This window comes from Mesocricetus auratus, unplaced genomic scaffold (assembly GCF_017639785.1).
Source record: "Mesocricetus auratus isolate SY011 unplaced genomic scaffold, BCM_Maur_2.0 Super-Scaffold_100007, whole genome shotgun sequence".
Taxonomy (NCBI): Eukaryota; Metazoa; Chordata; class Mammalia; order Rodentia; family Cricetidae; genus Mesocricetus; species Mesocricetus auratus.
Window position 1 is genome coordinate 26,525,316 of NW_024429191.1, and position 16,991 is coordinate 26,542,306.

A 16,991-nucleotide genomic window follows, 5' to 3' on the forward strand; every position below is an offset into this window, starting at 1 on the left:
GTGTCCTGCTCCCTCCTTTCCCCTTCATTTCTGCATGGTCTCCTTCTAGCACCTAGTTCAGAGCCCAGGAAAGGAAGACTAGCGTCAAGTCAGACTTAGGGGAAATAGCACAAATGACCTCAATCCCTTGGTTTACTATTTTCTTCCCCTAATATAGGCCTGTGCTATACTCAACATGGAAACCACTCCTGATTGAAACGACCATTCTTATTCTCAGATAACCACATGATAATGTACTATACTTTCAGAGCTGTGAGAAAGCCAGACCAATTCTATTAGTAACATTAGACTCCCTTCTATTTATCTATGAGGGAAATTAACACCTGCTTGTTTCCATGATTGTACCTCTTGGGGAGTGGAGAGATAGTGACATTTCATATTACACTAAAATAGATAAAACATGAAATGATTGATAAATACTTCAAAATTCAGGATGCCCCTCCAACCCACTCTCACTCTATTTTTTTAACATTTCAATCCTACTCTTCTCTTAATGGTTAGAATAACCAAGGCAGGAGTCTATTTCCTTTATTAACAACGACTTTATTGACATAAAGGACATACAGCATTCTAAGATGTTCATATTTGAGAGAATGCACTGCACTGAGTGGAGAGACTGAGTCAGTGGTGAGGTAAGAAATAGGATGGTACTGGGGGTCACCCTCTCCACCACTGCTGGATGAGTAGACACAGAAAATAATCCTGGAGCTGTAAAGGTTGTTTGCGCTGTCCAAACTTGTTGTTGTCTTTTCAATCTCAGGCAGATGTTCCCTCAGAGAGCCGTTGGTATTCATGCTGTAGGGAAAGCACTGTATTCAATTATGTAGACATTGTCTTCACCAAGGTTCCATAGCTGCTGCTAACCTGCAAAGAGAGAGATGTTGAATGAACAATTGATCACCTTTCAGATCTGAGCAGAACTCTGATTCATGATTTGTGCCTGGGACTCTTTGAGCTCCATTCAGCACCACACAGACTTCTAGAATTCCATAAAGCATCTTGGTTGAGTCGTGGAACACTCTGTTTTTTGCTCTTATAGAAAACAGACTAAATGAGGATTATTAACTTTTTAAAATAGCTGTTCTTATTGGAGTCCTTCAAGATAATAATTTAAAACCAAGAAGTAGGAGACCTAGAGACAGAAATCTGAAAAACCCAATCAGGGTGTCCATTTTAGACTGGGCTAGAAACTGGATGATTCATGTATTTAATTTATTTTTCACTGTGCCACTTTAGAAAGACTTAGGAGTGCCTGGTGACCTGAGTGAGACCCCCATTATTGCATAGGTAAGTCTAGAGATGACAGCCTGAACGACGTTGATTTTGATAGAAAATATTGGCTCAGTGTGCAGCCAATCTTTAGACAAATTAAGGAGACTAGATAGTTGTAAAAGCTTGGCACAGAGCAGGTATAGGTGATTTGCATGGGGGAGACTAACAGAGCTCCCCAAGTACAGTAAACTGAGGAGCCTGCAGTGGAGACACCAGTGTAGTGAGGGAAGTGGCCTGGTGTGGAGTGTGGAGACACTGGTTATACCACAGTTCTGTGACAGTCCTGGCACCTTATAAGTCATCTTCCTCTAAGCCTTCTGCTCCCTTGAGGCTCCCTGAAACAGCCCACCACCTAACCATGTCATCTCCAGCATACTTCCCTAAAAGTTCCTCAAAGGAACTTTCTTCTTGCTTATATGCTTCATAAGTACTTCAGTTTTTAATTGAATGAGTACTCAGTGAAAAAAATGCTGGATGAAACAATAGGGGGTCAGGGAAAATCCTTCAATAAATACCAGCTCCAGGAAGCAAACTTACTACTCAGTGCCTGTCTGAAAGAGATTAGCATAAAGGAGCTTCTGTTCCTGTCCAACCCTGAATGCATCTCTGAGAAATGAGGGTAACAAAAAAATGAACACATTAAACTTTATGTTGAACAGAACGGGGCCGAGCATTGTGGAACACAGCTGTTATCCCAGAGTGAAAGAGTCTGATGCAGGAGAATTGTGAGTTCAGCCTGGCAAAAGCTACAAAAGCTCAGGTTCCAGGCCAGTCTGTACCACACAAAGAACCCTGTTTCAAATCAACCAACCCATCTCATTCCTGTCAGAATGGCTAAAATAAAAAACACCAATGACAATTTATGCTGGAGAGGATGTGGTGAAAGGGGGACACTCCTCCATTGCTGGTGGAAGTGCCAACTGGTTCAGCCACTTTGGAAATCAGTATGGAGATTCCTCAGAAAAATGGGAATAAACCTACCACAAGACCCAGCAACTCCACTCTTAGGCATATATCCAAAAGATGCCCATTCATATAACAAAGATGTCTGTTCCACTATGTTCATAGCAGCTTTATTTGTAATAGCCAGAACTTGGAAGCAACCTAGATCTCCCTCACCCGAAGAGTGGATAGAGAAATTGTGGTACATCTACACAATGGAGTACTATTCAGCAGAAAAAAATAATGGAATCATGGGATTCGCAGGCAAATGGATGACACTAGAAGAAACCATCTTGAGTGAGGTAACCCAGTCACAAAAAGAGAAACATGGCATGTACTCTCTCATATATGGATTTTAGACATAGATCTGGGGAGTGCCAGCCTACAATCCTATGGCCAGAGAGTCTGGGAAACAGAAACTTCATTTAGTGGCTGATCGAAGAAGAGGCAGACTCCCTTGATTAAGTACTGAGCTGAACTCAAGAAAGCCAGTAACAGAGAGGGAGGGCTGATGATCAAAGGGATTAAGACTGGGCTGGTTTAACCCCCAGAAACAGCTGACCAGACAAAGGTTAACTCTTGAATCCCAGGCATCAGCCTGGGAATCCAGCATGGGACTGATCAAGACCCCCTGAATCTGGGTGTCAGTGAGGAGGCCTAGGGAATCTATTGAGCCTTGGGCAGCAGATCAGTACCCATCCCAAGTATACACAGGGACTTTGGACTCCCATCCAACAATGTGAGGTGCACTCTCACCCTGAACTCTTGGGGAAGGGTCTAGGCCCTGCCCTATATGAAATGACAGACTATGGACACCTCCATGGAGGGCCTCACCCTCCCTGGGGGAATGAGTGGATAACTGGGGTTGAGGGGAGGGCATGGGAGGAGGGGAGGGAATGGGAGAGGGACCTGGAACTGACTTGTGAAGCAACCTTGATTCTTATCTAAATTTAAACTGGAAAATAAAATATAAAAAAAAACAATGAATCAATTAGTAAAGAAAGGTTTATAAGACCCTGTTTTAAATCAATCAACCAACTGATGAATAAATTAGTAAAAAGTGATGTATAAGAAAAAGAGCATAGAGAGATAATCTCAGAACAGTTAGTTTGAAAAGAATCAACAAAATCCATGCCAGTTTACTTCAGAAACCCCTACTTCTTTTAGATAAGGATGCACCCTAAAGGGGGGTGGGAAGAGGTGGAAGAAATTGAAGGGAAATTTGAACATGTCATCACAATCACTCATTTTCTCCTAATCAAGGATAGAGTTTCTGTTTATGATGGAAGCATCACCAGTAACTTTGGGTAATCCCTTCCTGAATCTTGCAGGAAGGTTCTTCTTTCCACTCATTATCCGCTATATCCATCCATATGGCCTAACTTGCTAGAGTGGCATTGGTTAATTATTGTTCACTAAGACAAACAAAAGACTAGAAATTAATGGACTGCCAGAGAAGAAGTATTTGAGAATGAACAACTTTAGACTAAAGAACAGAACACAATAATCGTATTTAGTAATTCTACCTTTTAGACACTATCTGATATGTAACAAAGCTAACCACACACTTGGAATGCTGGGATAATAGGCACATGAACCTAGAGGCAGCTTAAATAATCTTTTCAGATACTCAAGTTCTAAATAGCCAGAAAGAAGCATTATGAAGTTTCATAGGAATATTCTTTATTTTCTTAAGCTTCAAGATAGGAATTCTTTGGTTAGCTTTTGCTAGCCTAGAATTTCCCATGTAGGAAGATTGTCCTGTTGTTTCTGTCTCCCAAGTGCTGGGACTAAAGCCTTGTGTAATTAGAGACAAGAGACAGGCATATCATTATTCCCCATTTTCTGCCCAGTCAAATGAAACAGGTCCGTAAGGGGCTCATGCCTAATGTTTTGTAAAGTCCATGATTGAAGTTCCTACACAGGGAATGAACTAGATACAGAAAAACCCTGTGTACAGTTGTACAATTCATGGGAAGGACCATATAGGATTGGGCATCACCCACAAATAGTCTGTTCTAGCATCTGTAAGGTGGTTTTCCCACCAATGTCTAGTTTGCATCTTCTACTAAATACATCCCAGAATATTCCACATTCTGATTGTGGGTAACAAGTGAGATCCAAGTTTAGGAGAGAACTCATCAGAGGTCTTAAAGTGACCTAAAAATGTCAAGCCTACTCAAAAATGTCTTGTGTCATACTATTAAATTTCTTATGTTTCCCCTTTAATGGAAACAGCTGAAGGACAAAGTACAGGGTTAGGAAACCAATGTTGCCAAGCACTGCACCTTATTCCTGTGAGTCCAGAACTTGGATGTTGGAGGCAGGAGGATCCTGAGGAAGGTCAACCTAAGCTACCTAGTAAGTGCAGTACCAGCCCAGACTACATGATCACACAGCAAAAAAACAAAAACCCAAAGTTAAAAAATGAAGGCACCAAAATTAAAACAGAAAATGGTATTAACCCACTGCATGGTATGCATTGCTTTGTTGATATCCATAGGAAATCTGGCCTTCTGAACAGAAACAGAGGAAGCATAGATAGGATTGAAAGGGGAGTTGGAAGATGGGCAGCATGGAAAGGGAATGGAGGAGATGAGGGAAGGGAAACTAGAGTCACGTTGAGGATGCAAAATGAATAAATGAATACATAAATAAATGAATGGTTTCAGCTGAAAACTTCAGTAGTATTTATGTTCCTTGAGTTTTACATATTAGGAATATTTGCAGACTTAGTAGCAATGGTGTAAGATCACTGAGCAGAACACTCATCAAATACTAGAAACCAGCCACAGAGTTTTGTGGGTCCTAACACATCCCGTGGGGATTAGATGGCTTACCATGTGTGTCTTGGATCTGGAGATAGGGAAGGCATGGGAACTAAAAGCCCATGTGGCATGTTCACTTGCTTAAAGGCAGTCATAGAACCCTGGGTCTCATTGTTTGGGGAAATTTATAAGAAATTACTTACGCATAAGAGCCAGGGCACCCACATACAGCATCACCATGAAGGCAGCAATGACGTAGCCAAGAGGCATGTCCTTAGTCATTTTCACTGGTGGATTCAGTGAAGGGATTGATTCCTAAGGAAACAATAAAACAGGAGTGGCAATAAATAAACAGCAGTAAACACAATAGTCACGGAGTGAGAGAAAGAGAAAGCACATGCTTGATATTAACCTAGACTGTAGGACTAGAGATTCATCGCTACCGGTCTGCGGCTAGTCAGGAATATACAGGAATATGCAAGGATCTGAGGTGGTAAAGGCAGTGGAACTCCAAGACAATGGATATCAGTGTGTTTGACCATGGTGGAAACCTGTTCTGTGTTAGTTGAGGTGACTGCATGGGCAGCTACCTCAGTCAAAAATGTAACCACATACTTAATATGGGCTCATAAATCATGTATGTGATTTTTGTCTGCTTAATCACCTTCTGTGGTGGTCTGTGTGGGTGAAACAAAATATCACCAGTGTGCTCTACAGAGAATGGTCAGTGGGAATGTTAATGAATATCTTGAATTTAAATATATTTTGTAAACATCAAACACCTTTTTAAAAAAAGATTTAATTTATTCAGTACATATGGTGTTCTACCTGCATGTTTACCTGCACACCAGAAGAGGGTACGTGATCTTACTTTAGATGGTTGTGAATACCATGTGGTTGTTGTTGATCGAACTCATGACCTCTGGAGCAGCTTCCAGTGCTGTTACTCTGAGCCATCTCTACAGTCCCAAACTCAAATTTAACTCTTTATTTTTATATATTTAATAATTTACTTATCTATATTTTTGAGACAGGGTGTTACTGTATAGTCCACATTGCCTAATTGTCCAGGCTGGCCTCAAACTTCTGAAATTTTCTATTAAATTTCTGAGTCTTGAAAATAAGGAAGATAGCACTATACCTGACTCTTTTTTAAGCAAATACCTGTGAACTAATTTTACAGACATCTTTAGCTACAAATTGTTTCCTAGAAGATGTACAAGAGAGCATGTCTGATTGGGCAGGAATATACTTACAGGGTAATTATTCCAAGAGTCATTCGAGGATATCACAGAGTTATTCCGATCTGCTCAACAAGAGGAGAAATTGTAACCATACAAATTTAGATATTTTTCTACATCTGTAATAGTCACCCACAGAGTTGAAGTGTCATACTATGTTAGGGTGTGTTAGGAGATTCACTAAACTGCAACTTTTGAACATTTAGATGTATGAACTACAAGACATCACTCAAAAGCATGAACATGTTATATCAGTTCCTAAAGACTCTGAATTGGATGTGTGTGTGTTCTATCCCAACAAAGTATATATGCATATATATATATATATATATTGCACTTTTCATACTGCATGAATAAGCTAAAGGATCCTTCAAGTAAATCTTTATAATATTCACTGTCTTTTTATAAGGTGGTGTCATGATGCCTTTCCAGTTAAGGTGTGGGAACAGTAGAAACCCTCTCCACATCATGCTCAGGGCAGGTGTTCTGACTCTGGAGTTAGAATAACCAGCTGCCAACTCAAAGGAACAGGGATAGAGTCTAAGCCACTTCCGGTCTTCTTAACTCTACCATGAATTTTCTGACTCAGTTCCTGTCCCTATAAAATAGGGACAGATCACAGCTATATAGGACATAATTGTCTGAGAATTGAACTCTGTATCATAAAGCATGAAGCATGCAGCCTAGTGTTCAGGAAATGCTAAATGTTAGCGTCACTGAACTATGGCCTCAGCTGCATGGACCAATTTCACAATGATGCAAAGGGATAAGGGTCTCAGTCAATCCTTAATTTCTCACCAAAATCTCATACCAACCTAAATCAGATGCCCACCCCCCATGCTCAATTACCCTAGTCAATGATCCACCTAAATCTGGTTAGTAGTGAATCCCCTGGGAATCTGATATAGAGAGATGGTGTCTCTATTTCTTCAAGTTCTTGTACAGCAGAAGGTGAATGTATCTCCAGAGTGGAAAGTTACAGTCTCTGTGAAGCTGTTGTTGGGAACTAGCTAAGAACTCTTCACCCATGTATACTCTGAATTGACTTGGTGTCTGGGTGTTCTACAGCCACTAGTAAGAGAGCCTCTGGACCCTGAACTACACTGGGAATTACCTGGTGTGTAAGTTTCCATATGTACTGGTGTTGTAGGAGTCAAGGTAGAAACTCTGGGAGATGCTGGTTCATGAGTGGGTCTCATTGTCACATTCATGGGATTCACTGTAGTTGTAGGCCTTTTTGTAGCTGTGAGTATACTTTTTGTGAGTATTCCTGTTGTAGGTTTTCCTGTTGCTGCTCTTCCTGTAGTTGTGGGTCTTCCTGTTGTTGTGGGTCTTGTTGTAGTTGTAGGACTTGTTGAAGGACTTGTTGGAATTTCTGGATTTGGAAATAAAAATGAAACAAGGATGAGTCAGCAAGAAGCGACAAGAGCTTCTGTTGTAGCACCAGTGAGAGACTGTCCCCAGAGAGGCTCATTGCTTGAACTTCTCTCCTTGTCACTGAGCAACTACTACAGGGCAGGGCAGGGCTGTGGGGACAGCTCACCAATAGGAGGCAGCTGCACTGATGACATGGAGATGAGAACAGAGCCCATGTTTCTAAGGACAGTTTAAATGACAACTGTCAGGTCCTCAGATCTCTAAGCATCTATGATACTGAGAGTGTGTGGGAACATGTGACTGCATTCACTGGCTGCTGATTTAATCCTCAGTTCCAGACCCTGCATCTTTATTCTTTATTACAGTCAGTCCCAAAAGGATACAACATATAGCCTTGCATCTTAGCATGCAGATTCCACACCAGCGCAACACAAATGGGAATTGTACATTTGAGTAGAGAGTGGATATTGTAGTTCTCTCTAAGACAGACAGGGTGAATACCCTGTATCCAAAAATGTTTGATATCAGAATTTAAATCTTTTTAACAATTCTGAATGTTTGCATATAGATATTATCTTATAAATGATCCTCAAGTATAAACATGGTTGATGTAGCATTGATATGCATGCGATTTATATGTTTATGTTAATGGAAAGTTTATAAACTTTTGATAATCCTACACATGATAATTTCATGGCGTTGAATTTTAGGTGTTTTACCAAGTCCATGCTTAAAAGGTTCTAGATTTTTAATCTCTGAAGAGTTTGGATGTTTGTTTCAGGCAGGTTCAACCTACAGTTCACAAATCAATAGCATCCAAAAGAGTACCAATGGTCTTAGTATGCTATGTTTCTAGTCAGGACATATGGCAAATTAGTGCAAGGACTCACTCTCAGTGTCAGCAGACATTACCCATGTAAGTGATTTCCTTCAATTTTACTTCTGCCAACTACAAAATAATAGCTCAACAATTAGGAAAATAGCTTTAACCATTCCTTATGTGGGGTACAGTGTAAGACTTCATGCAGTGTGTGTTTACCTTGTTGTTAAGGAGGAATCAGAGTGCTGGATCACTTATGGCATCTGTAAGCATTGAGCTGTTAATGAATTTTTGAGCCTCATAAAACCTTCAATTACTGAATTGAAATTGGTTATTTTATGTTATGATGCCATGCCTATCCTTATGCTAGTTCTGGAAATCCAACCCCAGTGTTTTAGGCAAGAATATGTGCTAGACAAGTGCCTTCCCAAGGTACACCACAGGCTTTACTTGATTAGTGTGTTTGCAGTTCTAGGGACAGAAGCCAAGGCTTCAGACATGCTAGAAAAATCACAACCCCTAGGAGAGGTTATTTTAAGTGATACCTCTCTCTCTCTGTCTCTCTCTGTCTCTCTCTCTGTCTCTCTCTGTCTCTTTGTCTCTCTCTCTCTCTCTCTCTCTCTCTCTCTCTCTCTCTCTCTCTCTCTCTGGTGTGTGTGTGTGTAGGTTTATTCTCTTATGAGTGAGTACCCTTGGAGTCAAGACATATTTAACATCAGCCAGGTAAAAAAGGTGTGGTTGCACATTCCTGCAATCCCAAGCTTAGGGGGTTAAGGCATGGGAAAGAAGTTCCAGATCAGCCTGGTTTACAAAGGAAAGCCAAGTCTCAAAATCAATAAATCAGTCAATAAACTGGGATCCAGAATAATTGTTCAATGGGTAGAGCCACTTGATTTGAAAAAATGGACAGTTGACTAACATTCCTAGAACTCATGTAAATATCTGTAAAGAGAGTACCAACCCCAGAAGTTTGCCATCTGAAAAATTCATCAGGGTATGCATAAAACATAAAAGTGAATGAGTGAATGAATGAATAACCAAGTCTAGAAGCTGAGAGATTACAGAAAAATGTTTTAATTTAAAAATATATACAGATTTATTCCATTATTGATCTCTGTTGTCCATGTATACCCGTTAGTGAAAGGATTAGGAGGAACAGCAGATGTCAGGAAATTTCCATGAGTCTACTCTTTTAGTCAATGCAAAGATACCCTTATATCAATAAGGAGAATGTAAAGCCTAGTGGTTATGGAACACTCCTTTAATACCAGCACTCTAGAGACAGAGGTAAGTAGTTTTATGTAAATTCAAGGCCAGCCTTTTCTACAGAGCAAGTTCCAGGACAGCCAAGACTACACAGAGAAACCCTGTCTAGATAGAAAAAAAACAAAACAGAAAGGAAGAAGGAAGGAAGGAAGGAAGGCAGGATGGATAGATGCAAAGAAGGAGGGAGAGAAGGAAGCAAGGAAGGAAAGAAGGAAGAAAATGTAATATGTCTATATTTGGGGTTTTCAATTTGCTCAGTGTCCACTGGTTTTCCCTTTTAATTTTTAAGTTCTAATGAGCTCGTTGGTCATTGTGTCTCCTAGATTAAGAAAGTAGCAAATCTAAAATATTTTGGATTGGTATGAAATATTGTATGACAGTAAAATACATGGTTAGATTTCTTACAACATACTATATATGTGATTCAGCTCTGCTTTAAAATATATTCTATAGCCTGGAGGTGGTGGCACATGTCTTTAACCCAAGCACTCAGGAGCCAGAGGCAGGCAGTTTGAGACCAGTTGGGTCTACAAGAGCTAGGCCCAGGGCAGCCTCCAGAGCCACAGAAAACCCTATGTCAAAAAAAAAGTAAAATAAAATAAAATGTACTATATATGGTGCTAAAAATTTAAGGTTATAAATATCTATTCAGGCCAGGTGTGGTGGCACATGCCATTAATACCAGCACTTAGGAGGCAGATGCAGGTGGATCTCTGAGTTGAAGGCCTGCCTGGTGAGCCGAGTGACTCCCAGGATAGTCATTACTACACAGATAAACCCTGTCTCAAAAAACCAAAAATAAAAAAAACTATTCAGATTAACAAAGGCAACTTAGAGATTTAAATCTGAGTATTTATGTTTTTGCCAAATGTTCAACACCAAGAATTTAAATAAGTGGCAATGTATGTTTGATAAATAAGTTATACTGAGTTGGGTATTTGGGCAGAGGTCCAAATGACCTGTCAAGGGCAGTGCTGGCCTCTGTGCTCCCTTAGTCCCTGCTCATAGGCCACATCCCAGTTTACAAGCTCCCTTTCTCCCATTTGTCGCTGGTATCTTTTTCTTATCACTTTTCCTTGCCTTCTCAGGTGACAGTCACAGTTTGTACAAGCTTGTTCTGTCACTACCCTCAGAATGGCTATCTTTTGGTTCTTATTTTAATACAAAAGATCTTCAATTAAAAATCATTATTTTTAGAGCTAAACCTGACAGAAATGTAAAGTCCTAGTCCTATGGAAGCTGCTAACCTATTGTAGACTGTTTAGGAATACCAGTGTCATCTTATAAATGATCAAGCTCTTTAAATATGGTCATGCTGGATACTGATGTAATTAACTCCAGGTATAAGCCTTACCTAATCCCATATAACTTTTCAGAGTCAAGCTTAAAGCAAATAGCTAGAAGTGAAATGTCTACTGAGATACACCTAATAGACAGACATTCCTCAAGTGCTCAGAGATCTGCAAAATGTGGCATTTAAAATGTTTACTTAAAAAGCTTTTTGTAATAGAGACAAGTGTCAGGTCCTGGAAGCACTCCTATTTCCTCAAAGAAGATGGACGGGCACAGAAGAACCTCCACCTGGAACTGGCTTCAAAAGTGGGAGCACCAGACACGGAGCAAACCTGCCTTTCACCTCAACTCCTGCAAAGACCCTCTTCAGACCCTGCACAAAACAGGACATTAGGATATTAACAGCCTCAAGTTGCCTAATCACAGTGACAGTGGAGGCCCCCGGGGGTAAGCAGCCAGCACGTGTCTGTAATTTTTAATCGTTAACTCAGGTAAATTTTATCCTTCTCAGAACTCTGATGCTGTTGACTGACTAGTAGTTTGGCAAGTGTAACAAAAATATATAAAAGACTCAGACACTGATTTTGCTTCCAACTTCAAGCTGAAGATCAGAAAATCAAAACAGTTGGCCACTGGATTTTTACCTCTACTTCAGCCTGAATGGCTAAGCCATGCACCTGCTCTTCACCAAGCTTCACACTACTGTCTCTCCTCAGGATGGCTGGAGACTGAATGCTTCATACTCACTATTGAAGACCCTGCTTCCATCTTTTATACCCTACTAGGGCTGGGATTAAAGGCGTGTGATCTGTTACTCTTTTAGACTAATTCAATCTTGTGTATCTCTATGTGGCCTTGGACTCAAAGAGATGAGTCTATATCTTAATCCCAAGTCCATCTCCTAGCTTCAGGCTGCTGGGATTAAAGGTGTGTATCACCACTGCCTAATCTCATAGCTTTAAAATGATCTTGCTGTTCTGAATCCTCAGGCAAGCTTTTAATAAATCACAAATATAACTACAGGCCAGCTTAACAGTAACAACCAAGGCATCAGCTGCTTCTCAGTTCCCTGTAAAATTCAGATCACAGGCCTCAATCTCCTAGAGCCAATACCAAGTCTAGACACAGTTCACCTTGCTACCACACTCAAAAGAAAACTCACAAACATTTAATGTAACTGTTACCATTTCTTTGTTTAAAGACCTTGCTTTGCAGTGACTGCTCTCAGTGGTCAAGCCCCTGTACCTCCTAGTAAATTAGATAACCTGTGTTTTAATCTATGAAACTTAAAGGATGAGGATCTGAGAAAGTGACTTAAGGTGAGTAAATGCAAATTTTGATGTCAGAGGATTAAAAAAAGCTTAAATGCTGATGAAACATGTCCCCAGATCTTTCTCTCTCGTTATGCTACTCTTATATTAAGATTCTGAAAGTTCATAGTCTTAACAGTCATGGATGAAATTTGGATATCTATTGACCCAGCTCTGGCAGAGTACTAAACACCATAATATCACTATATGATGTTGACTATAAAACCAGGATTTTAAATTCCATCTAACTAAAGACTTAAAGGGTACTTTTCATTGTGATAAAAACATCTCTCACTTTTCCAGACACAAGACAGAATGTCAATGCTCTCAACCAGAATCATTTCTGGCATGAACATATTGCCACTTCTTCAGTGTGAATCTCATTACAGGTTACAAATGATGGGAGCACTAGGATGTCAAACACCATCTCTAAACCTTAACTTTTCACAAACTCAAGAAATTCTTGTAAGTTCCATGAGGTCAACTTGGATTCACCTCAAACAAATGAGGTGCACCTCTCCCTCAGTTACCAGGACCCAAGAAGCTAAAGCCTCCCAACAGTTCCGCTGGTCTTGACACACCCTTCCCTCACTCACCAGGACTAACTCCTTAAACTTAACCTTGTCATCTGCTGGGCTGGCACATCACCAGGCCTAAGAGACAATGGACAGTTCTATAGAGCCTGGACAATGTTGACACAACCAGCTACTCCAGAATGTGGCCCTCTCCCCAGTTCTCAGGTTCCCAAGATTCCAATATCCCCAGATCAGCAGGAAGTAGTCTGGACTTCCTAACCTGCCATGCCTAACTCCTCACCTTTTTTTAATAACCAAAAATAGGAGGAAAGTTAGAATCCACACACATGCCCGCCCAGCACACAGGCAGTACCCTGTCTTGTTGTGTGATCTGTGTACATGCACTGTGCCCCCTGATTTAAAAGTGGAGGACCCCACTCTGCCTGTCTCCCCCTTGTTCTCTCCCTTTGAAGTCTCTCTCCCCCCTCTTTCTCTCTCTCCTGCCTCTTCCCACAATGCTGCCCTGCACTCCCTTTTCCTGTCCCCTCTCTTCTTCTCCTCACCTCTTTCCCATTCGCTTCCCCCAATAAAACTCTCCATACCAGCAGTGCTTGCATGGCTCATCCACATCTCTCCCATCATGATTTGGAACCAACCCATCAAGGTCTCTCTTATGTAGAATGCTAAAAAGATCATTTTGCAAGCTGCCCTCTGAGGACAGTCCTCTGTCTGCCCTGCCATTCTTATAATGGCAGCTCTCTCTACCCCTCTCCCATTCCTGCTCTTAATGAATCTCCTGTCCAGGTTGTAAGGAATAGACTCCCCTTCCCTGGAATCCTCTTCTTACCCCATCAAGGGATGAACTTCATAGATTGTATTGTTTCTTTCTAATGCTCTCCCTCCCACCTGCAGATCTGATCTCAACCTTCTCATTCTAAAAAAGTTTACTGGAGGGAATTGTGTGTCAGCATCATAATATCACACTGCCCAGTGACTATGGACTAACCATTGCTCATGTGACCACACTGCAGAGTGACTATGGACTAACTGCACATGTGACCACACTGCAGACTGACTATGGACTAACCACTGCTCATGTGATCACACTGCAGAGTGACAAGTGAACAGGTGGTGGAGGGAACACAATTCTATCAGGACATTTCCATTGTTCAAGCAACAAACTGCATGACATGATGTGAGTCCTATTCCAAAAGCACAAGTCAGGGCAGACAGGGAGTGTAACTCTCCACCTATACACAAACATATTTATAACAACCTTCAGTTTCCTTCTTAAATGAAAACAGAAAATATTAGCGAACAGAGGACTCAGTTCACTTGCAAGAAATAACAAAGGAAAGAAAGAACGCTTACCTGGTTTAACTTCCAGCAAATAGGTCACATAACTGAAAGATCCAGGAATTTTAACTATACAACAATAGGGACCACTGTCACTCTGAACAGCATTCTGTATTGTCAAGGACATGTTTCCTTCTGAAATAGGTCCCTGTAGCTGGTATCTGCTGCTCCTCTGATAGGTGACTCGATATCCATTGGTCCAGATAAGTGTTCTTGCACAATAAAATGATTGACATTCGCCAAGGCCCCAGCAAGTTTTACTGATTCCAAGATTTGTTGAGTAATGACATGGCAGTGTGACAGGGTCACCCACCACCGCCTTCAATACTACATCAGAATCCACAACACCTGTGATATAAAAAGTGGGGTGAAGAAGTGGAGAATTAATACTCAATATTTATCTAAAATAATTTTTATATCTTTTAAAAAAATCTTGGAGGTGTACTCTTCCCTGACATGTTCTAGGAATCATGTTTATTTATCCATACATTTTGAAATTCATACAGGAGCAAGAAAATTCTTTGGAGCTACAATTTATCCTAATGCTCTGCTTACTACATAACCCATAAACAAAAAGTCTTAAGGATTGTCATCAATTTTCCCCACTTTAGACTCCTCAGCATTCCCCAGTTCATTGAATCACTTACCTAGGAGTAGTAATATGAATCCTGAAATGAAGACTTGAGCATGCATCATGGTGTTGACCTGAAGGACAATGAGAAGACACTCTGGTTGGCTGTGGCTCTCAACACACTGTATGGGGCAAGTCTTCATTCTGACTAGGAATCACACAGGCCTCTCTGCCAGGGACCCATGTCCTCCCAAACACTGTCTTCTTTCCCGGTCCCTTACCTACAGTCATCAGTCTCACTTCTGGTCATGACATAAATAAGGCAGCAAACAGATAAAACTGAAGGCAGAGACATGAGCATGTTCTCTTGGTAGACCTCTAAGCAAAGACCAGCCTCCTTCTAAAGGCAAAGACACTCTTGTCTCCCAGGGGACACTGAGCTGTTTCTGCTCAGAGCCACACTGGTTAGTCCCTGAATCTCAACCAAAACAAGAATATCAACAAGATGGACTCAGAGACAATACAAAGCATCTCTCATACTTCCCACAAAGAGTGACTGAGATCACATCTTCCTGGGAGTTAGCTAGAGACAACCAGAAAATCACAGGGTACCAATCAAAACCTTCCATTTCCAGAGCTCCTCCATGCCTAGAATTCCTCCTAGGTAATGAAACATTAATGTTAGTTCAGATTTTGGAGAATTTGCTGTGAAGGAGGAAATCAATTGGCTATTTACTCACAGGTACTTGATCCTTTCAGAAGCCCTAGTGCCTACACTTTTCGGCCATTTATGGCTGATGTTACCAGTCTTCAGATTCCAATATCTGGATTTTGACATTTGTTTCTTAATTGGTAAACCATAAAAGCATGAGTAAGTCTGCCTAGTAAGTCATTATTTTCACTTCTGGTCAGAGGAATCCGTGATTTCCTCTCTGAGAGGAGAGTCAGACCTGTTACCAGTCTTTTTGTTTTGGTTTGGTTTTGGTTGGAGACAGGGTTTCTCTGTATTGTTTTGGAGGCTGTTGGTCCAGCCTGGCCTGTAACTCATAGAGATCCACCTGCCTCTGCCTCCCGAGTGCTGGGATTAAAGGTGTGTGCCACCACTGCCCGGAATCAGTCTTAAAGCATTTATTAAACTTGACAATGGTGGCACAAATCTTTAATCCCAGCACATGGCAAGCAAAGGCAAGTTGATCACTGTGGGATCAAGGTCCACCTGGGCTGCAAGGTCATCCAAGACTGTTTCATTGATAAACCCTGTCTTAAAAAACCAAACCAAACCAAAACAACAACAACAAAAAACCCTTATCATTTATTATTAAAAAATTGAAAGCATATAAAACCAACATAAGACACGACTATTACTTTTTAACATGGTATCAATCATTGTGTCCCTTTAGAGTTCTACTGAGGAAGCAAAATTCTAATTGATTTTAATACTAAAAAAAAACAAACCACGAAGTCGAATATAGGAGTTAATACTGAAAGAACAGAGAAACAGAGCAGCCCACCATTAGTTCTTACCTCTAATGAATCCTCAGACAAAAGGTACAATCCTGTCCCTAGGAATCCTCAGACTGAATGACATGAGCTCTTGTCTCCTCCTTATATTCCTCTCTCCACCCACCATAATCTCCCCTGTCTCCACCTCCCTAGTGCTGGGATTATAGGCGTGTGACTCCCAAATACTGGGATTTAAGGTGTATCCATGAGTGAATTTGGACTTGCAGAGATCTGTCTATCTTAATCCTGAGCCCTAGGATTAAAGGTGTGTGCCACCACTGCCTCGCCTCTATGACTAATTAGTGGCTAGCTCAGCACTTGAACTTCTGTCAAGCTTATTTGTTAAACTACAAGAAACAGGGACCTAATTCCTTACCTAGAGTTTTGGTGGATGCCCAAGTTATCTGGACCCTGCCTAGGCTCAGGTTTGCTTTGGAGAACTCCTGTACTTGCTTTGGCAGTGGTGGTACACAACTTTAATTACAGCACTTGGGAGGTAGAGGCAGGCATATCTCTGAGTTCAAGGTCTATAGATCAAAGTCAGACAAGGCTACAGAGAAAAATCCTGTCTCAAAAAAACAAGACGTAAAAAGACCTCCTGTCCCACAGACACTTGGCTTTCTTTCCAATTGATCTCCTAAGTCCCTTGTCCAGATGGTCTTCTGCCTTGGTTCTTCTTCCTTAGCCCCACAGTTTTCACTTTTTCTCCTTTCTTACTGATCTGCTTCAGAGTCTGGGACATTTCCCATAGATCACA

General features: G+C 41.0%; 1 protein-coding gene across 1 annotated transcript; it reads right to left on the minus strand.

Annotated features, from left to right (window-relative positions):
• Window positions 1-546: 546 nt before the first annotated feature.
• On the minus strand, window positions 547-14,856 carry LOC106021282 (T-cell immunoglobulin and mucin domain-containing protein 2). The gene is made up of 6 exons (XM_040747975.1): window positions 14,808-14,856; window positions 14,176-14,508; window positions 7,338-7,598; window positions 6,239-6,288; window positions 5,186-5,297; window positions 547-864 (listed from the first exon to the last, which is right to left on the minus strand). Exons 1-6 carry the CDS (start codon window positions 14,854-14,856, stop codon window positions 860-862), a joined length of 810 nt encoding a protein of 269 aa, XP_040603909.1. The 3' UTR covers window positions 547-859.
• Window positions 14,857-16,991: the final 2,135 nt, after the last annotated feature.

Bases quoted from the DNA above. Each gene is read 5' to 3' on its own strand.
- LOC106021282 (XM_040747975.1), bottom strand. From the start codon at position 14,856: ATGATGCATGCTCAAGTCTTCATTTCAGGATTCATATTACTACTCCTA. The intron at 6,289-7,337 runs GTAATTCCCAGT...CTTGTTGAGCAG, and splicing joins TATGGAAACTTACACACCAG to ATCGGAATAACTCTGTGATA. The intron at 5,298-6,238 runs GTAAGTATATTC...TTGTTTCCTTAG, and splicing joins ACTCTTGGAATAATTACCCT to GAATCAATCCCTTCACTGAA.